The sequence below is a fragment of the Poecilia latipinna genome, unplaced genomic scaffold (genome assembly GCF_001443285.1).
Source record: "Poecilia latipinna isolate Pla-1442-1.1 unplaced genomic scaffold, P_latipinna-1.0 Scaffold670, whole genome shotgun sequence".
NCBI lineage: Eukaryota > Metazoa > Chordata > Actinopteri > Cyprinodontiformes > Poeciliidae > Poecilia > Poecilia latipinna.
In genome coordinates this window covers 91907-115189 of record NW_015113286.1, presented here as the reverse complement: position 1 = coordinate 115189, position 23283 = coordinate 91907, and the positions used below count along the sequence as shown (strand labels likewise).

The following is a 23283-nucleotide window of genomic DNA, read 5'->3' as shown; positions in this document are numbered from 1 at the left end:
CGCCCACCCCCCTTCAGGTGCACCTCCAGCTGCCCCTCCGCCCCCACCTCCCGGAGTGCCCGTGGGACACCAGGCTCACCCGTCCCCGCCACACGCCGCTGTCGGCCAGACGGCCGTGGATTCAGCACCTTCGACGAGGAAGTCGACCATGCTGGGGATGATCCCGATGAGCGACGCACGCTCCGACCTGCTGGCCGCCATACGCAGAGGTATGAGTGCCAGGATTTCTACATGTGTGGCGAATATCTTTCAGGCTTTCTCCCAGAAAACTTTCTAGCCTTGGTGGTAGAGGACAATACCGTGTTTTTGAGTTAAAAAATGTTTAAAGTTGACAGGAAATTTGAAAATATAACTAAGTAATTATGGCTTATTGGAAGACATTAACATTTTCTAAACACCAACTTTCTTGAAGTTGTTAGTGTGTAGACCGGTAAAGGCGGACAGTGATTATAGAGATCCAGTCAATAAAAAAACATGCCTGACCTCAGTCTCCCTGGTGCATTCACACCAGCCCTGTTTAGTCTACTTTGATCAATCTCTAGTTTGCTTGCCTAGAATGTCCAGTTTGTTTGGGGAGGTATGAATGCACAATTGACCATATAAGCAAACTCTGGTCCACCATAAACCTCGGTCTCTGATTGGTTGAAGTGATCTGTGGCGCCAGGTTTGAACACCAAGCAGACCAGAGACTGCTCCAAAAGCAGGAATGGGACTATAGCACAAGGCATTCTGGGTAAATACAACCAAAAAAATGCAAAAGTCTATTGCTTGACTCATGGTCTTTAGCCAAAGACAAAAGGGAAATCCTACAAAGGCTAAAATCTGAAGCAACTCCATTTTTTGTTACATTTTGCAAAGAATGTAAACTTCTGAGGTTTTCATGTTGTTTCCTTCAATGGTTCTTGGTGCAGCGCCCCCACAGGCAAGGAGGTGAACAGGTTTTTCAAATGGTTTGGATAGTTTGATACAATGGCCTGTGAAAGAGAACTGCACCAGCTAAACTTTGGTTTCCAATTGAACAAGGACTATCAGGTGTGAAAACACCCTTAATCCTTAATAGTTTATGCTTGCAGTTTGATAAAATGGAAGATATTTTCAGTAGTATTTAGAGACAAAGCTCTCATCAGACCTCACTGCTCCTCCCTTCACAGGCATCCAGCTGAGGAAGGTTCAGGAGCAGAGGGAACAGGAAGCCAAGCGGGAGCCTGTCGGCAACGACGTGGCCACCATCCTGTCACGCCGCATCGCCGTGGAGTACAGCGAATCCGACGACGACTCGGAGCTGGATGAGAACGAGTGGTCTGACTAAAAAAAAAAGAAAAATAAGAGAAAAAAATGAGATGGAGCTTTGTAAGGCTGGACTGGCAGAGCTAACAGAGAGAGAAACTTTACATTGAGTTAATAACGAAGGTGTCGGATTAGTTTTAAGGTTCGCATTTTAACTACGAGGTTGACTAAAAACCAATCATACATTTGTTTACACATATCGCCGGAGCAGGGCTCGGAGAAGGCCGGGCGACAGCTCGATACTTTCATCATGCATGGTTGCCCCTCACAACTGCTCTTCTCGAACTGAGAGCCGAGAGGCTTTCATGTCAGACTGCCCGTGGTGTGAGGCACAATAAACACGCCCTCCATCTCGGCAGCCTCCCGCCCCCCGTCCGCTCGTTTTTAACCGCAATCACGGAGCTGTGAAAAATAAACCCATAAACGTCTCCCTATATTCACACCCCAGCGGTAGTTATTAGCAGTATGTAGGCAGCGCCCCCCTGTGACTACGGGGTTTAATGTGTTTACAGAGCACATGGTACAGCACAAGAAAGATTAACGATAGTGCAATCTTTACGACTCTGCCAAATGTTCCGCAAGAATTTGAGGAAGCAAGTCAGAATAATCAGGGAAGATGATAGCTTGTTAGCGGATGACTGTGCCTGTCTGTGGAATGAAGCCAAACTTTTGGGAGTTTGGTCCTCTTGACCAACAGGATCAGCACCGGTGCTCTCCAGGTGAGCTGCTATCACATGTTCCAGCTAGATATTTGAGCTTCGCTTCATTCACAAAATAGTTCATAATTTATTTAACTTAAAGAGGAAGTTAGCCAAGGTAGCTGAGAACTTCAACAGGCTTGTTTTCTCTCGGATATATTTATGTTTGCGTTAATACCTTTATTTAAAACCACACATGATGAATAATACAGGAATTGTGTTTTCATGCAATTTCTGATTGATCATAATGCACTGCATATTTTAACAAAGAGTCCATGTTATGTTTGTTTCTAAATTATTGGTATAGAAAACCACTGTACTGGCGTATTTATATATTTACAGACTTAAGAGTTTAATGAAAATTACTTTTAAAAAAAAGACTGTAGGGAGATTTTTTTCAATATAAGAAATTGTAGCCAGAAGAATTAGCATTTTTTGACCCAATTATACAGTAATGCATATCACAGATCATATTAGAAACACTTTAATGCCATCTAGTGGTCAGAGTTTTGCCCTTCATTCATATCTATTGTATATTCTATATGCAAATTAGCAATCTCTTCTTCGTTGGCAGGAAGAAAAAAACATTTTTTTAAATTAATCTTGAATAAATTCAGGCAAAAAAAGACATTTAAACTGCTAAATTACTCAACTGCCCATCACCGATTTGGAGTACAGATACAAATTTCTGAGAAAAAGCATAACATGGCCTACTTAATAATAATCCACAAAAGATTATTCTATTATTTTTAGAATTCACTTTGTTAATAAGAACAATATTTTAGGTTATTTTAAAGAAATATCTAATTTTAGGTGTTTTAAAGCTTTGTTTGGTCTTGTGGTACGATAATAAAACTTTATTTTTCTTATAAGTTGGGGTTAGACATTTTGGCAAAAGTGGTTTGGAAACCAGGCTCCCAAAAGTTGATGTAGTTGTTGATCTTTTATGATTATGATAAACTGTACCTCCCACTGAGGTAGTTTGGTAAACTGTGATAAAAGACGCAGCTAATGCTAACGCTAACATGGGATTAGCCTCACCAGTCTGTTTAAAGTTGTTATTCTGCCTACATATCATTGCTTCGGTCAGTCAGGCCAGCTAGTTAGCTTATCCCACTGTTTTGTGCTTTCTTAAAGTTATCATTATCATTATTATTATTATTCTCACCCTTTGTTAGCCATTCCAAACTCAAAGCCGAATATTTCAGCCTGTGACTGTATGCCGTGGTCTTCTATAAATGCTTCAAGGCTAAACCACAACCAGCACCGTACTCATAACAACAACAACAACAACAACAAAAAAACAAAGTTCTTCATCTTGACATCTGTACCTTTTGGTGGCCCCACTTGCTTAATACCGTTGCTTTCCGTGGAGGCTCTTGTGAATTATAAATACATAAATGTGAGAAACTTGCAACGCTAATATATAGTATGATATCTCTTCTCTCTTTTCAATATAGGTTTGGCTAATCCTCAGTGTGGACTGATTGGACTGTCGTGTTTTTATAATGTGCTTTTTTTTCTTTCTTTTTTAAAGTGCTGCAGTGATTCATTTGCTTTATTTTAGGGATTTTTTATTAGGTGAGGACCCAGATGACAGAGTGGAAGATGTGTCCAAGAAGCCAGCTAAAAGATTTTTATTCCTTAGCAGATTAACCTGACGTATTCTCATCTCAAACAGAAGTAAAAATCCAGCAGAAGAAGCATTTGATACTAGAGTCTTGTATCGGATTTTACATCAGAAGCAGCATTTTTGATAGAGAAAACACTAAGGGTTTATTTTTTACGTGTTTACTTTAGCAAATCTTTATTTTTCAGTTTCTGAGACCGTTTTAAAGCTTCGGTGTTCAAAACGTTTAAAAAAAACTTATCGTGTCGCTACGTTTCAGATGATGCCACGCTTTTTTTGGAGGATGTGTGTGTATATATATATATATACACACACACACACACTCAATAAGTTGGCTTACTCAGAATTTGCACTCTTGTAGAATACAATCACATCTGGATTAAGGACTGAATGATACGACATGTTGATGAGTTCTTGGTATTCTCCGTAAAAATCCGAACTAAGATTTTCAAACCGTGCCATGAAACAAAACAGAAAAAAAAGCACATATAAACAGCCAGCGTGGATTTTTCCACAAAGCTCGGTGAGAGTTTACTGTAAAAAGAAAAAAAATAAAGTTTATGTTGTAACTGAGAAGTCAAGAGGCATCAAATCTGCTATATTATCCAAATTGTTCTTCGGTGGTCGTGTTGTTGTGTGGGAGTCATAGATACACACCCATCTACGCGTTTAACGAAATCTGTCCAAGATTCAGAGAATGTAAAACTCCAGCTTGACTGACTTGCCAACAAATAGCAAAACAACCACAGAGACACAAAATGTTGAAGTTCTTCAAACACCCGTACTTTGTGTATCTATGGCTTCTGGCTTTTAAAGAAAATGTTCTTCTGTGTTGAAAATGTGACAAAATGAATCATGTTGTATAGACTTTTGGTAAAGCAGCCTTCGAGGTTAAATGCATTTGGTTTACTATAACCTAGACAATAAAACAAAGTTAAGCTGTGTATTGCACACTAAAATCAGCTGTGTAAGCAAGTATGCATGTGACTAAAGTCAATAAATAGTGATTAAAACAGCATGTTGGGTTTCCTTTGCTTCTATTGGTGTCATCCTGTTTTTTTTTATTTTTTTTAGTAGCTTCACACTTGAAAACAATATTTGAGCTCTGTTGTGTTATCAGCTCCACTATCAAAACCCTTTCATTTCTGAGATACTTTCATTTGCTAGCATGCTATTCGTAGCATCATCCTCATATGACCTCGAGTTTAGCTGCAATACCTCAATATGTTGTTTTAGTTTGAAAGGTACGATATGTACATACTACAAAGTTGCTCATCATAGCTAAACTAGCATATAATAACTATAACTTAAAGAAACTTCTCTCCCAAAAATATCACTTAAAAGTATTTTTAAGATCAGTATATCCCCACTAGAAGGGGGATACACTTCTAGTATCATTGTTTACATTGTTTAAAATGTAAACAATGATACATGATGTCCACTGTAAGTGACAGATTTATGATTTCCTTCCTAGTTAAAACATATATTTCAGTATTTGAAATGGCAAGATAATCCCATGGTGCCTGGCAACCCCAGAAAATTTTTACAGGGATGAATTTTTTTTTAAGGAAACGACTAAAAAAAAGAAAAAGAAAGAAAAATAGGCCTATGCATTTTTTTGTTTGTTTGAATGAAGAAGTACATGTAAAACCCAATGAATTTTTTATTTTATTTTTTTTTTTACATTTATCTCTTCATTGACAAAGACTGCATGGGTTTCTATGAACGTGATTCTCTTGGGAGACCTGCAGTGTCACCTAGGTTTTCCAGGGGGCGCCACTGATCTGGCGGCCATGTTGGTTGGAGCTAGTAAGTAATGCATAGCGTGATGCACTAATGTCCCACGAAGCATACAATCGGTCCACGCCCACATTTATACAAGAAAATTGCATTTGTTTAGCTGTCCACTGTAATGTTATGAATAAGATGGCTAAAAGTTTAAAAAGCGGGGCCTTGGCTCCGGTAAAGGAGGACTTCCTGTAAAATCTGATGTGATTTCCTACAGGAGGCTTATATTTCCCCCTCGTCTACCGTGAGTCATTGGACCCACGCAGATTCTTACTAAAAGGAAGCAACCACTGTGGTTCAGCATTAGCAGAAAAACGTAACTGTTGCGTAAATTGAGCAACCATGACTCCACTGTTCTCGGGGAGGCACAGTCAGCATGGTCAGGAGGCAGAGTTTGGCAGGGCGGAGGTGGAAACCACGGGCGCCGTTTCCCGTTTTCGGTACACAGATGGTGACACAGCGGAGAGGAGAGGATGGAGACCGAGAGGTCAGAGGAAAAAGCAAAATAAATCACACACGTACTGTTTTGCCATGTACAATGTGGATGACTCAAGTCTTGTTCTTTTGGCGTGGCGGCAAGGTTATGAAGGTTATCTTGGGAATTGTGTTCTGATTTAGTGTAACTCTAAGTTTGGAATCAAAAGTTACAGATTGTAACATTTTCTAACAAACATAGTTGAATTATTTAGCTGATGAGACGTTATTAAAATCAATTTTGGGGGTACAGAGAAAGCAACAAAAAAAAGAAGAAGGTGGGATTCAAGTTTATGCTCAAATCAATCTGCATTTATATTCTTTCAATAAAGAACCGGAAATGTTATTTATTTTATTTTATAATTATCACATTTTTATTCTCTGAAAGCTTTAACTTTATGTTGATATTATGGTTTCATTTAATTAAGCATTTTATGCGTGTATTTGTAAGCTACAAATACCTTTCTATGAAACTCTTTAAAAATACATCTGCAGTACTTTAGAAATTAATACAATGAAAATATTTGGCATGTTATTGTCAAAAATCATAAAGCTGTTCCCCAAAGCTCTTATTTCAGCCCTTTTCCATTCCCTATCTTTAAAAATGAGGTGGGACCGGGAATAAATGCAGTCAAAGCAGATATATTCACATGACACCATCATATCAAACTTCCTCCATAAATACATCTGGAAAACATTTGCAGGAAACTTTTTGTTCTTTCAGTTACCCCCCCAGATACCCCCACTCAAATTCAAAGGTTTTGAACTCAAAAACTACATTGATGACTTTTCCCTCAACCTCACCTTAGAGCTCTTTATTGCAACACTAAATCGTAAATCTAGAAGTGACTATTCCATCTGCGGACATGTTGGGAATATGTTGCCGTCCCAGGCTCATTTCTTCATTTCTGCAACCTGCAGAGATTAATTTAGCTGGTTCTCTTCAAATCAAACAAGTTTTATTCTTGTCTGACACATTGTTGTAAGAATCCTTTGACGTTTCAGCTTGTTTTGCTGTGACAGAGCTTTATTGTTTCCTGCAAAATTTGATAATGATGATTAATTTGTTCTTCACCTATCAGGCTATAAATAATGTTTATCTGATATTTAACAGTAAAGAAGTTGCTCCACATTTACTCAAGAGTTTTGCCCTTCAACCAGTCAATGAAGAGCACCCCGCTGTTATAATGGAAAACATTCAGATGTCCTGGACTAGTCTTATTAAAACTGACTTCAATAGGACCCATGGAAAGCCAGAAATATACTGAAGACTGCTTCCATCAGATAGAAGAGAAAACCACGTGACGCTGTCATTAGAGCGCGCGCTGCGCAATCAGAGGACCTTGACGTCCAGAGCTCGAGTCCGGTTCTCTTTACCCTGCCACATCATGTCTTCAAATTACTTTCAAATAAAGGCCCTTTGAGCGGAAATTCATTTTTTTTAAAAGGATTAAAGATAATTTAAAACTGTTTCTGTTGATCTCTGATGTCACCCTGATGACGTGTTAGTAATCTCTCGTCCACTTGTGATTCAGCTCCGGTTCTGCGTTCAGCTCCAGACTGCGTACAGGGACTCATGCTCACAACTTTCAATTAAACGTTCATTAAACTCCTAAATCACAGTGACGACGTGTGAGTCAGGGCCAGCGGATGAGGGCGAATCGCTCCGGTTCGGGTTCTTACTTGGGTTCTTACTTTCCCACCAAACCTCCACACTGGGCCGTTTGTTGTGCCTCGCTGAGAGGAGGACGTGAGGGTGGGAGAGCTACCCTGTGAGACGGGAGGCTGGAAAACGGGGTGAATCGGGCTTGTTTTGAAGCTGCTGACGTAAAACAAGTGAGGTTTGTGTGTGTGTGTGTGTGTGTGTGCAGGGTGCTGCGGATTTTCTCCATTTATGAACTGCAATACTCACCCGTAGCCAGTAGGTGGAGCTCTTCACCTCTATGTTGCAGCCGCATAAAGGTGAGTCAAGGAGTTTGGGCATTATGGACACACACCTCATGCTGTCACGATTCTCCGGCTCACACAAGCAGATTTGAGATTGAATGATAACGAAATGTTTCACAGATTTAGATGTAGTAACTAGTTACATTTACTTGAGTAGCTTTTTTTGGGGGGGGGAAATTACTTTTGAAACCGTTTTTACTATGCTACTCTTAATGGAGCAAAACATTTCTGGCTACTCTACCAACTGTGAGCAACTGTGGATGAAAAACAAGCTTGTTTTAGCCAAACACTCACCAGACACAGACACACACCTGAAGTTTTTGTTACATTTTCATAAGTTTTATATTGAAATAAACTGATGTGGAAAAAATGTTTTTGTCTAATTTTTGTTATTTTGTAATTGTATGAATTATTTCAATTTTGATCTTTAAAATAGCTAAATTTACACAAAGCTTTATATTTCAGTCTTAAAATAAGTTGAAGTGTTGCTACTGCTACTTGAGTACAGTTTTTGGTTACTGTACAAGCAGAGTTTAGCTATATAACATAACATACACATGTAGTGTGAAATATTGAACAGTCATCTTACTAACTAAACAGTCGCCTCTGTGTGTCGCCTAAAAATGTAGATTCAAACCTTCAATGTTAGCAAAAGGTGAAAACAGAGTGTAATTACTAATTAATCAAGCCTTCATGTTATCTGTTTAAAAGGTCTCACTTTCTCTCACCGCTGATATCTCTCAGCATGGTAGAAAATCCCATTTTCTTTTAAGTAGCTTTTTACCTCGCTTTACATCCTCTGAAAATGGGTAAATTTGAGCATACTTCCCTCAGTAACAACATCTACCACAAAGAGTGTTTGGCACAACACAAAAGCAGTTAGGACGTTGAGTTCATTGTTTGGAAAAAGATTGGAGTTTTGAGTTTCTACTTGAGGAGCAATTCCTAGTCCTGGGAACTCTGAATCGATTCAAAATGCTCAAAAATGAATCTTAAAATGTGTCCTATTTATTATTTAATTTCCCTTTGGGATCTATAAAGTATTTCTGAATTGAATTTGCTTAAGTTTTAAACAAATTCAGTTAAAATTTGAATTGCTGCTCCCATTTGCAAGTATGCTGCATATCGTTTTACGTGTCCACTTGGCCATCTCATCCACCATATAAAGCCAGAATACATAGTTCCCACAAGTCTGAATCGGAAGTGATCCGTGTCACTGAGACGCCATCTTGGTAGGCAAGCGCAACACAAAGCATAGATCAACCACGGCATCGACACCAACAAAAAGAAAGTAAATGGAGAAAAAAAAGTTTGACATAATAGTTGTATTGTTTATAAGTTAGATAGGAATGTTTATTGTTATCATAGCAACTCTGTAGCAACCTTCATGAGAGTTAGTCATGCATACCTACCAAGATGGCCGTCAGTGGCAAAGTTCCTGGAAGTGTGACGTCACCTGAGAACTATGTATTTTATGCATAAAAACCTACTTTTGTTGAAATATAATGTGATGGAATTTGATACTTAATGGAATCTTATAGAATTGCTTTAGATTCACATTCTATTCACTGTCTTTTCCTCTTGTCAGTAACAAAATTTAAACAGAATCTGTCAACCATTTCAATAGCAAAATTGGTTTCAGTATCGAATTGTGACCCTAAAATCGGAATCGAATCTGTGGACACTGAAAGATTCACATCTCGAGTTTAAGCTGCTCAAGCAGAAAATTTAATTTGGTGACCAGGCAGTCATTCTGTGCATCTCTAGGTCAGGAACACCCTTTGTCTATGTTGCATAAACCCAGCATGAAGACAAAAACCGATCATGTTGAGCAGATTCTCTCCATCTCGTCTCTCCCTGTGGACATCACCCCATTTCTCCTGTCCTCTCTCCCTCGTCATACTGCCTCTGTCTTATACCTTTTGCTGTTGTTATGCAACCGGGAGTGGTCTTAATAATTCAGCAGCATCCCTTTCGTCCTTTTGTTTTTCTTTTTTTTCTTTTTTTTTACCCAGCACATTTTGGTTCACACTACAGTGACCCTGCAGCGCTTACTCACAGGCACACACCCCCCTTCCCACATAAACACTCGTAACAACACCCACGGGAAGCTAATGTCACACGAGCTCACTCCTACAAACACACCGGCTGACGTCAACAACCTGCACACACACAAAGAAAAAAACAACTCTTTTTTTTTTTTGGTTTTCTTTCATTGTTTGCAGTTTATTTGGCAAATATTTCTCAGCCCTCTTTTTTTGTCATTTTTTCCCCCACTTTCTCATATTTATTTACAATATTAAAAAATAAATCTTTCTCTTCGTAGTTTTACATTCGACATTTACAAGTGCAATGTGTAACATGTCCATCTTATAAAGTGCATTTGTACTTTTTGATCAATTGTGTCACAACACAAACTTGAGAGAACCGAAAAAAACAATAAACAAAAACAGTAATTATATTAAAAAAAAATAATTAAATACACCTCACATGATTCACGGACGCTTCATCAGGTCTATGACATCACAGTATCATTACCCAATAGTAAAGAGAGATGCTTTACTAGCCTCTCATCCAAGACTACAACACTGATGCATAAAACAATGTTTGTTTTTTTTCTATGAAGGCCATATTTGGTCTGATAGAAAATTAGCTCTGTAATGTTTTTTTTTTTTTTTTTTACTTTTTTTTTATTAACAATCTCTGCTTGCCTGAAGTGTTTCCATTATCGATGGTTTATTTGCGGTATGCACTCGCGTAAATACGGTAGCCTGACCCTGCTTATTAAAAACTGTGATGTAAATGCTTGTGCTCATGGAAATAAAAGAGGGAAGGCTCAAAATGAGGGATAGAAAGAGAGAAATATATATGCGTGACTTTGTTCTTGAGGAAAAGACAGATGGGAAGAATGAAACTTTGCATGAGGTAAAAAAAAAAAAAACTTTCTACACTGATTTGCTTAATTTCTTCCCCTCCTTTTTCTCTATTTTTCGGCAGCTTCTTCTCTTTTTTTTCCTCTATGGAAGAAACTATTTTTAGAGCACACCTGACAGGCTGGCTTCCTGCAGGCGGAAGCGAGTAAAAATGTTCGGCAAGTAAAAAGAAATGCAAAAAGAAATGCAAAGAGGAGGATAAAAGATGGAAAGTGAAGTTACCAAGAAGGAGAGAAAATGGTGTAATTTTGTTTCGTAGGACGATGAAGTTCAGAACAGAGAAGGATGCATGTTTGGGACGGGGATGATTAAAAATGAGGAGAGGAGGAGGAGAATATGGGGATGTCTTTGAAACGACCTGCTTCCTCAGACACGACTCAGACAAAATGACGTCACTCGAAACAAGACTCTGTGACGTACTTTGGCTCCCGTCTCCCTGCCTCCCTGTCGTTTTATGGTCACATCGCTGCACTTTGTGAATGAAAGTCAGAGTCGCAACACAACAACCCACAGGACTGTGAAAAAGTTTTTGTCCCCTTACAGAATTGCTTTTTGTTTTGTTTTGTTTTTCACTTTGCTGTTTGTTTTGTAACTGTGTCCTAGTCGTCTGCAGATTTGTATTAATTTGGTCACACTGGGGATTTTCTGCAAGTGTCTAATTCATGACTCTGCCAAATATAGACAGTCATCTAAATCTCGAAGAAGAACAAACCCAGACCATCACACTGTGGCTATGATGGTCGTGTTTTGCACAAGAGTGAACGGGAGGCATGTTTTCCACAAAGTTCTGCTTTTATCTCATCGGCCCAAACAAAATTTCTGGAAAATCCTTAGGATCACCAAGATGTTTTTGGGCAAACAGACAGGCTTTTGAGTTCTGCATGGTCAGCATTTTTGTTGTTGTTTTGTGTTAGATCTTTCTTTTGGCTGCCATTTTGCTCAGTCTCTGTCTTTAAATACAATAGACGAGAGTCAACGTTTTCCGCATATACTTTTTCCCAATGGCTCTCTTGATAAAAGTTAATCTTGAGAGAGCCGTCTGGGAAAAATAATATGTGGAAAACATCCACTCTCATCTTTTGTAATAGTTATATATTAAATCATGAGCACTTTACATGTGTAAAGTCCTTTCATAATATCGGTATGTGCAACATACTGATGTGATATTTGGTAAAATATCTAGTGAAATACATTCACTCTGTTCATATTAACAATACATTTGGCCCAATGGATGTAATTTAACTGCACTTTATTCCCACACCTGATGCATAATTTTGGTAGCAGAGATGCTACAACTTTTAGAAAATTATGTGGGCGTTGTTTAAAAGTTTAGAGTTGGAAAACATGGGTAAGTCAAAATTGATATCACCAATTTTGAACCTTTCTGGTCTGGCAGTAATCAGGCCTGGCTGTAGCAACTAAAGTTAAACCAGGTTTATGAACTGTGGTGTTTTCACAGGTTGCTTTGGATATCAGCTTTCCTCTCATCAATGAAATCATCATTTTTTATCTTTCTTTATTTATTTAAGCTATAATTCGGTGATATACAGTTTAGTTTGATGATATAAAAAGGGTAAAACGGAAGAAATCTGTAAAGGGGCAAACACATCTTCACAGCACTGCAGTTCAGAAGGTTTTATTCTGTTTGCTCGGCGTAATGATCAGTCATGCCTCACAAGAACGTTTTTTTAAATACCACACTCTTTTCATCTGTTTTAGATCCTTCCACTTTTAGCTGCTGTGTTGAGATTTTGTTGTTGCTCTTGTTTTCCACAGATCAGCAACGACTTCAGATTCTGCTACGAGAATCACCTTTGAACAAAAATGTATGTACAGGAACCAAAAATAGGACACTAGATTCAATAAAAATAAAATAAAATAAAATATGGCACTTTTTCAGCATATTCAATACATTTTTTTCCCTCCAAAAAGGAAACAGTAAACATTTATAAATAGAAAGAAAACGCAAGAAGAAGAGGAAGAAACGTTCACACACGCACAGCAGCGAGCATATCTTGGAACTCATGCCCTGATGATAAACATTACAAAAATATACATTTCTGTACAGCCTTGCATAAGAAAGAATAACACACACTCACTTGAACAGTTTCATTTAAAAAAATAACAATAAAAAAGCAAAACAATTATAGTCGGGCGTAGCATCGGACAGACCCATTCAGCGAGTGTTTGTGTTTACAGTGAGAGTTAGTTGAGTTATGGTTCCTTACAATTGGCTATGCTTCTTGGTGGAGAACGTACAGGATAGCAGACACACACACACACACCTACACACACACAGTGAGTGGTCGCTTCACTCCCGTCCCCAGGAATGGTTGAGTTAGTGCCATATTCACAGATGAGTATTTTTAACTGCTGGACGTGCCAGATGGGACCAAGAGCATCATCTTAAAACAAACAAAGTTAAAACAAAACCATGAATGCTACTCATGCTGTCAGCTGCTTCAGCTGATGAACGTTGGAAATGACTTCATCAAACTGCTGGCTCAAGGTTTCTCTATGTGGTTTTTACAATTTCCACCAGAGTTGGATCAATTCTTCACTTTGTTTATTTTATCCTTGTGAAATCTTACATACTGTGGCTCAAGCCAACACTGCCAGAGAAAACACTGCCGGTTGTTAAAAACACAACAAACCTTGCACTGCACAACTTGGTCTAAAAACATTTTGGTTTGATAAAACCAAAGCCTGAATGTGAAGCCAAAGAAAAAGTAGAGAACTCCAGCTCAAATCTTTTGACCTCCTTAAAGAAGAAAATGACAGAACTGTATTCTTTTGATCAAATTAGTGAACAATTTGATTACACCAGCACACAGTCTTTTTGTATTAATTAAAGACATTCATCAAGTTTGGTTTCTGTAGCAAGCAAGAACATTCATTACTTTACGTCCAAGACATGTCTGTGGAGATTTAGTTAACTTCCTATATATTCCTAAATATATCAATACTTTGATACTAATAGTCACTGTTGTTAAAGTGAAAGAACAATGATTTTCTAAAATATATTTTTCATTAGATTTAATTTATAATTGGAACATGGACATCTGTCAAATTTGTAGCATACCACTAAAATATGTTGATAAATTTTCCAAATAGTTTACTTAAATGATTTGTAGTCAAATGGAAACTATATCGGTTAGCTTTGAGAGCGGTAGCTTTTTAGCTAGCAAGAAAGCAAAAGTTTTTTTAACAGGATTTTGAATATCGAAATGCGATAAACTGAGTGAATTAGGAGTACAATGTTGGCCAGTATATTTAGCTTAATCTTTCTTATTTTGTTTTTACAGTTTTTCTATAACAAAGAAACTAAAATATAATTTTTTAAGCTAGGGAAAACTGCCAGTTGGAAGTCAAAGCCTTGAGTTATATTTGCACATTGGTGGTGCTTCAACATAAATAACAAGTCTCTGTAAGATAACTGTTTCACCAACCCCTTAGGGAAAATTAGCCAAAAAACTGACCATCAGTAGCTAGCTGCAAAATTTCTCAAAGCAATTTTCTCCACATGGTAAAAGTCCAAACTTTGTACTTGTTTATGAATAACTATGCATAATTGTAATTTTTTTCTGCTGTGGCAAAATTTGATATCCAATACATTAAGATTAAAACGTTTCACCTAAAAACTAAGCTATGCTAGGTTAGCATTAACATATGGCTAAAAGTAATGTGAGACCCAAAATAATACAACCATTTTTTATTTTCTAGAGATGATTTCAACCAACAGTAACGATGGGAAATCTGTGGCTAAGCTTTCTGGCGAAAATAAAACACAAACTCTTTCCCTTTCAAATCTGGTCCATAGCTTTTTGTCTCTTTTCAGTCACCGTTTAAAGCTGCTCAAGCAGGTCTTTACAAATTTCAGGCAGCAGTTCTTGTTGTGCACCTTTCAGATATCAGACCAAATCAGGTACAGAAACAGTACAAACCTTAATTACTTACCAAATTCATTACAGCCTTGTTTGTCCCATCTAGCATTTCCAAAAACAAATGCTTAGGTTTGTTTTTTTTGACAAAACCTTATATAAATATGATGTGCAAAGTAAATATTTGCATCCACTTTTAATGTAAAATGGATTCAACGATTGATTTTACTTTCACTTTACTTTACTCTCCAAAGTACCAAAGCCTCTGGATAATTGAATGTATTTTACCGAATTATTGATGCTAGTGATTAACCATTAGGCAGTTCCATCAATGCAGTGTTGGTACAAAAGAGAGGTGGTCAAAGCTTCTTTGATAGATGGGTTCACCTTATACTATGTTTTTAGATTTTTGTTTCAAACGTTTAGTAGTTTGGATACACAGCCATCCATTCAGATCGTTTCCTTTTAAATCCAATATGAAGTCAAATTATTTGTGTTTTTTTTTTTCAGCTACATTTCCAAGCTGACCACATTTCTTTTTCTCTACATTTTCATTGTGGCTTTTTGTACACAGCAAAATGCAGCTGAACTTTATTGCAAAGTATATTTTGCTCCATATAATACCCAAAGCGAAAAAAAGCCAAAAGAAATAAGACACAAATAAATAATCTTGTCTTTGACAGAAAATTGTGCAGCTGTTGTTTTGCTAACAACGGCTGCAAAAACAACTGATTGTACTTTTCCTGCCAAGAAACGTAGAAAATGCTTCTTTTAAAAGTTTTCATATACAACACAGAAAAGAACAAAAGCTAACTGCTTCTCCTATGTGCCATTTTCAACGGTAGGATTTTTGCTTTCATCTCCTGCAACATATTTGGTAGAAAGCACTAAATTCAAAGTAAACTCCCTGTTGTTGCAAAAAACAGCTATTTTTTCTGTCTCTAAAGTGTTAGTTTGAATCTACAGCCCATATAGATTTTCCCAAAGCCAGCACACCTCCCACACACCTATATTAGCTGGATGCCAGTAGCTTAGTCATCGTAACTCTCTCTGAGGATGTGCAGAGGAACACGAGAGAGAGAAAGCTATCTATGCAGATCATTTAAATGCAGACAAAGGGTTGGAAATGATCACCTCTTTAGCTCCTTCTCTGAACATCATCTCTCTGGTGCAGAGATGTTAATAACATTCACTGGATTAAACTTGCGCGATGCCTTTTCAGTTGGAAATATACCTGCCAACCTCCAGTGGAAGACAGCTGTGTAGTTGTGTGACTCAAGGCTGCGTTAAAGTACATCTCGCCTGACGTTTCTATTTCACGCCACGTCACCTCTTCTCTCTGGCTTCTCATTAACCCGCCGAGCCTTCAGAGGAGCTCCGGGCCAGAGCTGCAACTGCTTCTTCGGGGCGGGGCGAGAGCAAATCCGGCTGCTGCTGACGTGCTGCAAGCTGGGGAATTTAGATGGAAGTCATACGGCAGCACAAACCAAAGCAATCTAGAGCGCTTGAGTTTAGAGCTGCTTTGGGTAAACTGCCATTTGGAGATTGGAGATAAACACAGGAGTTCCCGGTGGGCATGAACCGGCTGACCCAGATGTTTTAAAAAGGTGCAGATTCCAAATCGGTATAATTTCCAGTGATTTGAATCCTGCAGTTTAAAGTCATCTTGATGAGATTGGAGAGTAGAATAAAGCATTGCTTTCCTTTCCTCATCTGCTACTGCGCACTGCTGATCAGCCAGCTGAAAGAAGGCACTCGCTTTATTTCCCCCCTCATTTACAAGAAAGACTAATTTTTGGAAATATACAGGGTTTCCCCCAGGAAATCTGCTAAGCCCGTTGGTAGGACCCACCGTGTTTTCGTGTTTTAGTTTAAAAAATTCAGAGGTGGATGAGCAGGCGTCATAATTTGGAAATTATAGCGTGTGAGGTCAATGCAGCCACTATAAACCTAGCTTAATCTGTCTTTACTGTCACTGTTACTGGTGTATAAAAAAAAATCCCTATTTAAAATAAACAAATAATGCTTAGTCTGGTGGGGGAGGCAAGTAAAGCCTGGTGGCCTGCCAGGTTTATAATACAACAGAGGAAACCCTGTCAATTTAACCATAACCTGTCAGTCTTCAGGGATTCCCCCAGAAAACTTGCTAAGCACCATTGCTCGGGACCATAGGACAGTTATCCAGCCGGCTGCCATGTTTTGAGTTAAAAAGTGTTTAGAGTTGACAGGAAATTTGAAAATATTACTTGATAGTTATGCGTTTTTGGAAGACTATAATATCAATACCTAAACATCAACTACAAAGTCTTAAAAAGGGCAATAATTTAATAAAACCTAAGATAAATTAACAATGCTAAGCCTGGTGGGGGCACAAGTAAAGCCTGGTGGCCCGCCAAGCTTAAAATACACTGAGGGAAACCCTGAGTCTTATACATGTTATGCTCTTTAAGAACTACAGCTGGTAAGCTACAAGCAGCATGTCTGGTTAACGGCTGACTGAGAGTGCTACAGAGCAGATAGTCCTACTAGTTAACCTGCTCATATCGGATTATTACATTTGTCTACAAAGTGCAGATTAAAAGTAATACAATTGTGCACAATAAGCCTTTGAAAACAAGTGTTTAATTTAGTGGGTGTTTTTCAATGTCTGCTAAAGTTAGAGTAAAAACACAAAGGTGTGTAGTTTTTCTGTTTTGAACAAAAGCAGCCCAAGGACGTCAAACGAGACGTCAGTTCTTCCTATGTGGTTCTGTGAACGACTTTTCTGATCCATATTTTCAGTCGACTTAATGCAATCAAATGGAATTGTCCTTTAAGCCCCATCTCCATCTCCCGATCCTTAGCAAGATGGTGTAAAGAACAGCATAGTCTACTTTTGCAGACCCCCCTCCCGCCGCGCCCCCACCCAGCACCACCACCACCACAGCCGAGAGCATTTCCCAGGGTAGCGGCGCTCTGCAGTGAGCTGTCCTTGGTGCTGAATTCAGCTCTCTGCTTTGTAGTCACAGCCCAGCAGCAGCCTGAGAAGCCTATTTTTCCTCAGATGCCGAGCAGGTTTGATGTCATGACGCCAAGGACCACACATGCCAGGTCTAAATTTAGTAATCCCTCCCTAAAATCTCCCTATTTATCAGTTCACTTAATGATTAGATTTTTTTCATTTTGCTGAACGTTTGAGGACAGCAGGCTGGGATGTTGGCATTGGGTAAATTTAAAATGAGCTTAGAAAGTAATGGGAAATTACAGAGCTAATTTTTGTTGCACTCTTTTCAACTACCTAATCTGCTTCTAATAAAGGGAACATGGCTGATGTAGAGCAGTTTTTTTTAGTAATTTTTCAAGAGATGACTACAAATATATCTCATTGAGAATGTTGAAAGTCATTCATTTTTGTATATTTAGCTCATTGTATTTTTATCCACACAGCACTTGATTTCAAACACTTGAGTTTAGAGATGTACAGTATTTTAAGCATCCTTCCTGATTGCATAACCATCCAGAGCATCCTCTGGAGATTTAGTACAATTTTTTTTTCCCTCAACCAAAATTTCACCTTCACACATATGCTACTCATGAGGAGCTTCACTTCTCTCATTCACCAAAGAAGGAGAGAATTTTAAAAGATACCTTTAATTGGGATTTTGCAGTTGGTTTCCTGCTGCTTACTTCCTGCAGTTGGTTGTTCTCCAGGCTACAAACGTGGACTTTATTAGCTCCTTCTTTTTTTGACCATGCCTCCTCTCAGTCATCTGTCGGTGCCTCTTCGACTGTGGCCAGCTCAGCGTTTGTCATCAGCTTTCCATCCCTGATGCGAGGAGGAGAGCAAAGCCTTCTTGCCTTTCTCGCGCCAAACTCTCGATCCTTTTACCTCGACTCTTCGTGTTGCATCGTCCTAGACCCCCTAGCCTTTCTTGCTACACGTCACTGGAAGTCCTGGGTCTTAAGGAGAGGTTGGATGGGACGCACCCACAGCAAGCCATCCACAGAGACTTCTGGATATCTGGGTTTCGGAAAGCATAGATGACGGGGTTGATCACGGAGCAGCAGGTGGCCGGGAGGACGGTGGCGTAGGTGTATATCATGGGGTAGCTGGAGTCGGCCACAATGGAGTACATGGCGAATGGCAGCCAGCACGCCCCGAAGGCACACAGGATGGCCGACAACGTGGAGACCCCTTTGGTGGTGGAGGTGGCCATAAACTGGTGTTGCACTGCGATCTGCTGTGCGTGGCGGAATGCGATTTTGCAGATCTGAAGGTACAGCTGCATCATGAGGGCAAAGACGAGGAGGAAGGTGACGGCGAGCGCCACCGCATTGTTTTTGGTGACTGGGCGACAGATGCTGCACGTAGACTGGTCTTTGAAGCAGTTCCATCCGAACGCCGGCAGCAGGCCCAGAGTGACGCACGTCACCCAGATAAAAACCACCATCATGTAAGTGAAAGTGACGGTCCGCTCGGTGTGGTAGGTCAGGGCGTTATACAGCGACAGGTAGCGATCAACCGTAATGGCGAGGATATTAAAGATGGACGCGGAGAAGGCCGAGATGAGAAGTCCGACCGACAGCAACGTCACAAATTCCACCGAGTTGTCGATCAAATAGGTGAAGACAAAGTTTAAGATGAGGCCCAGACCAGCCAGAAGATCTGACACGGCTAGCGATCCGATCAGGATGAACATAGGCGCGCGAAGTGTCGGCGTGTAGAACAGCACGGCGATGACCAAGGCGTTCTCGCAGGAGATGAGCGTCCCCGTTACGCACAACGCAATATCCCAAGGGCTGACTTCCTGCACGGTGCCAGCAGTGGTCGCCGGCTGGAGGTCCGGAGTCAGAGTTCTCAAGAAGGGCTCTGAAGAAGTGTTGGAGGGATCCTCGCTTACGTTCCAAGATGTTGAGGAGTCGAATGGGTCGAGGGGGGAGGAAGTGTTGAAGCCGTTGCCACCGCCGCTGCTCAAGGCTGCTGCGGTGGCAGCCAGGGTGAGAACCATAGCTGGAGGTAACAAGAGACAAACAGGAAGGAAGGAGGGAGGTAAAAGTATGTAAGTTCAATGGCAAAAGGATGAAAAACGAAAACAAGATTGAAAAGCACAGTTCATTAAATCATAAACCAGAGAACGAGCATGTTTGTAAAGCGTGATGGTAATATGATGCTTTCAATTAGCATTTTGTGAGGAAGATGAAGAAAATATGTTGCGGGAATGAAAAATAGGTAAAAAGGGAGAAAAGCAAGTAAATGCATTATTAACTATTTTGTATGAAGAGAAGGGATGTAACAAGAGCTTTTGACATGAGATCTTGTAATATTAGAACACCACTGTATTTCTTGTCAAGTAAGCTTTCCCTTGCAAAATGTAGATGCCTTTTTGCTACTTGTGTGTATTCCAGCAGGAAAGACGCTGCGAGGGGGTTGAAGTCAACCTGCCCTTGTTCAAATTTACATTGTGAAGCAACATAGCAGTACCCCCAAGTTTCTGATCTATGAAACCTTTCTTCCATTTTTAAAAACAAAAAAAATACTTATTTTTAACACTTTCTTAGCATCACCTTTGAATTATACAAACCAGTCAGGCTTGTATAGAAATTTTCCACAGTAATTACGTTTTTTGTGTGTGTGTTCATGATACATTTACTCTATTTAGGAAAACTGAAAGGAAAAAAATTCCAGATTTTCAAGAGAGCTAAAATATCATCCTGCAAACAGAATATTAAGAACCGTCTCACCTAATGAGTAGGATGTATTATCACATCCCTAATAAACAGATAAACAAAACAGTAATTTCTACCTACCCAAATATTCATTCATGAAAACAAGCATCTACTTGACCCTTAAGCACCCATGTTACAGTCCAGCTCCCACTCCCACTCCTGACAGGCTTTTTTTTATACAACACCAAAACAGCAGGTGTAGACACACTCTTTCACACACACACACACACACACACACACACACACACACACACACACACTTACTCACACAGGGATAGAGGTATTCCTTCCATTTCGGCTTGGCGGGAGCATGACACAGGCAACACAATTAAGCCCCCCACTCTGCGCCATTTAAAGCGTTAACGCATCGCAATCCCTACCTGTCAGATGCGGAACAGAGTCCAAGGTTCTAGTTTTTCTTACAGTCCGAACCGTCTTCACCTCATTCTATTTTTAGAGCATCTCCAAAAATGGTGCATGACGTCCCGGGGCACGGCGCATCGCTGTAGCTGCTGTTCTATTCACCGGCGGCGTGGACGTGAGCGCGCAGAGAAGCGTGTGCGCGTTTGCCTCCCCATGTCCCCACCAAAAAAAAAATAATAATAATAAAAAAATGAAAATAATAATTTTGGATTCTGATCCACATCACATGCTGCAACCGCGCTAATTTTAGAGAAGCGAGCGCGGGTGTTGGGTTTCATTCATAAAAAAAGGTTAAAAAAAAAATTCAGCTCTCACACACTTCCCACCTCTGCCACCACCCCCACTCTCCTCCCTCGCCAACTCAATTTCCTCCACACACCCCTTGCCCACTCCTCTTTCATGAGCCTCCACTCGCGGAAGGCGCGCACGCGCCGACAACATCAATGACTGCAAAACGGCCAAGGGAAGGTCACCACCGCCACCGCCGTACGCCTCGCGTGCTCTCTGTGGCGGCGGGGTTCGGTCCCCGCGGTAACGGCCGGGGCTAATTAGCATGCACCGAAACAAAACAAAAGGCCATTCTGCCCGTGTGTGTGCGCGCGCGCGCGCGTTTGTGTGTGTTTATGGAGAGAAAGTGTGAAGAAAAAAAAAGAGAGTCTACCTTGAACCGTTTCACTCAGCTGCAGCAGTGCGGTCCCTGAGCCAGCGAGAGGGGGCATGCGGGGAAGGATGGAGAGAAGGAGGGGGAGACGCTGGAGAGAAAGTGGGAATAAAGGGGAAACCATGCCACAGAGATGGGGAAAGGAATAAAAAATGTACCAGCTCCTCGTCCTTTTCTTCCCTTTGAAGGAACCGGGATGCCTCTGTTGCTCCTTTCTCCTCCTTTGAGCGACTGTTGAGTCTTCTTTCAGGGTTTCCCCCTTGTCTTTCTCCCCCCTTTTTTCCGTTCCCCCCAGTCAGCGGCGCGCGCTATATTCTTCGGTTGGCATGGTTATTAGCCTTCTCTTCGGCAAGCTCCGTCCTCGCGCTGCTCATCCCCGGCCCCTTATTGGACGCGCGTGTCATTCTCCTGGTCTGACGTCAGAAGTCTCCGCTTGCTACAGTCACCGTCTGCATGGTCGGCGTGTGAATCACGGCGAGAAGGAGAGTGTACTCTCACTCACTCACCTTAGCCAAACAACTTTATTCATCCTCTAAAACGGCGTGCCGGTTAACTTTGATGTAGTTACGAACAAAGAGGGGAAAGTCGTGATTGACTCACAGGAAAGTGCGTGTGAATTTGACTCAAAAACAACGGGGGAACACAATACATCTCAATTATCCCTCCCCCCCCCCCAACACGTGTAAAAACCAGGACATACAGCAGCTAACAGTACTTCTAACCGCTATAGAGGAGGGATGATGCTTACATTATGCAACCTCGGAGCTGCCTGGATATCCCACTGCATCAACTCAGGGGGGCGCACGGATGCGCATGCACTCGTTGCCTTTTCGCGGGCTGGTTCCATACGTGGTGTCACCATGCGTCTGAGCAGCCAGGGGCCTGCCACTCATCACAAGCACGCCTTGCTTCCTCTGTGGCCTTTATGTTCTGCTTTTAATGTTGCTTACATCAGAGTTATGGGAGTGAATCATTGTTATCCTGCTTTTATGTGTTTTGTCCTGCTTAACCCCTTTCTGCCTAAATGTATTTGCAGTTATATAAAAATAAAAAAAATTGTTTTTACTGTTCGACAAATTCCAAATGAAGTAGACAGTATGGCATATGATAGAAATAAAGTCTAGTGTTTATATGAAAAAGCAAAATAAGGTGAATGCCAATCCCATTTGATTCTGATTTCACTTCACTGCTCTGTCATAGCTTTCTCCCATTGACATAAATTCCTGAAGTAGAATTTACGGGCCAATCAGTACAAGTTGTGAACGATGACGTCAATTTCATTTGCTGTTTTACAATTGTAATCTGCCTGTAGTTTTAGCAGTGACAGCGGAGGAAATAAAGTCATTCAGTTGTTGATCACGCCTACAAATATTGACTCAACTTTAAAAGCCGCCTCTACGAACAAGGCTTAGAGCCAGTGGGGGATTGTTAACAATGCAGGCCATTTCCAGCAAGCTTCATAATGTCAAACTGGCGCTGTATGGCCAAACATTAGCAAGTGGGTAAAATTTAAAACTTCATCAGCGTCCCCATCTCCAGGAAGCAATCGTTTCTCGATAGCCGAGAGCCCAGAGCATCTATGCAAAGCGAAGCGTAGAACGAGGGCCTGGATTTACCAGGCTATACATTAGTTACAATTGGCAACTAAGTGGGAGACAGTGCTTCTAATTTGATCTTTGGTATGTGCTGAATTTGCATCAACAGGGTCTAGTGGTGTGTCACCCTGACTGCATAGTGGTTTGAGGCAAATTTCGAACATTATGTAAGAGTTAATTTTTTAATGTACATTTTATTTATTTATTTATTTATTTATTTATTTATTTTTTAGGTGATGTGAAAGACTGATATACTCGGC

General features: G+C 40.3%; 2 protein-coding genes across 4 annotated transcripts in view; one reads left to right on the top strand and one right to left on the bottom strand.

Annotated features, from left to right (window-relative positions):
• Positions 1-2664, top strand: part of LOC106954661 (wiskott-Aldrich syndrome protein family member 3) — a 45027-nt gene extending 42363 nt beyond the window's left edge. Inside the window, exons 12-13 of the mRNA XM_015044340.1 lie at positions 1-209; positions 1152-2664. Coding sequence (XP_014899826.1) covers positions 1-209; positions 1152-1309 — 367 coding nt within the window. The 3' untranslated portion in view covers positions 1310-2664. The remainder of the gene's footprint in view (positions 210-1151) is intronic.
• Positions 2665-11322: 8658 nt separating this feature from the next.
• Positions 11323-22441, bottom strand: LOC106954660 (G-protein coupled receptor 12-like). Of its 3 annotated transcripts, none has more exons than XM_015044337.1 (2): positions 21587-22441; positions 11323-19628 (listed from the first exon to the last, which is right to left on the bottom strand). In XM_015044337.1, exon 2 carries the CDS (start codon positions 19624-19626, stop codon positions 18553-18555), a length of 1074 nt encoding a protein of 357 aa, XP_014899823.1. In that variant the 5' UTR covers positions 19627-19628; positions 21587-22441; the 3' UTR covers positions 11323-18552. The 3 variants fall into 3 exon arrangements, with proteins under 3 accessions (XP_014899823.1, XP_014899822.1, XP_014899825.1); XM_015044336.1 differs by lacking the exon at positions 21587-22441 and adding an exon at positions 21429-21576; XM_015044339.1 differs by lacking the exon at positions 21587-22441 and adding an exon at positions 20725-21377.
• Positions 22442-23283: the final 842 nt, after the last annotated feature.